This window comes from Seriola lalandi, unplaced genomic scaffold (assembly GCF_002814215.2).
Source record: "Seriola lalandi dorsalis isolate HSWRI2012SDOR001 ecotype SW California unplaced genomic scaffold, Sedor1 jcf7180001992676, whole genome shotgun sequence".
NCBI lineage: Eukaryota > Metazoa > Chordata > Actinopteri > Carangiformes > Carangidae > Seriola > Seriola lalandi.
Window position 1 is genome coordinate 1 of NW_019463342.1, and position 535 is coordinate 535.

Here is a 535-nt window from a genome sequence, read left to right on the forward strand (position 1 = left end):
ACTTTCATTACATACGTTCATTAAGTTTATTTTAATCCCAGACAAATTTAAACTTGACATCCTTCATTTTGTCTTTGTAGACTGTATCAAAGTGCTCCGCCTCTGACGCTGTCAGCTGGTTTTTCCAATCTCCAGCGATTCCTGAAACACAACAAGAGGAAGCAGATCACATGTGAATAAACAACATGTGTCATTATTTTGAATGAATATTTCATAATGTAGGTAAAGTATTATTCAGTGAAACACACCTTTCCTGAGGAACTCAGACTTGGTCTGGTCCATGAATTCGGGAGGAACAGCAGAGTAGTTTGACATGTTGTTCTGCTTCATGTTCTTGAACAAACAGCGCTCTGCTATCTTCTCTATCACCTCAGAGTCCAGAGGTTTCTCCAGGAACTGAGCGAGTCTGGACACAGAGTCCTTCAGGTCCTGAACCAGAGAGAAGCACAGCAGTGATGGGACAGTGCGACTGTGTGAGGTCAGAGCTGCTCAGAAAAGGTCTCCGAGATTTGAGGAGGAAGGTTTGAGGAGTGTC

The 535-nt window shown here is 43.0% G+C and overlaps 1 protein-coding gene across 1 annotated transcript; it reads right to left on the bottom strand.

Moving 5' to 3' along the window:
• Positions 1-12: 12 nt before the first annotated feature.
• LOC111660866 (sulfotransferase 2B1-like) lies at positions 13-488 on the bottom strand (the record flags this gene model as incomplete). The annotated part of the gene is made up of 2 exons (XM_023414296.2): positions 13-141; positions 249-488. Coding segments are annotated over 2 exons (350 nt in total), but the record flags the coding sequence as incomplete, so codon positions are not given.
• Positions 489-535: the final 47 nt, after the last annotated feature.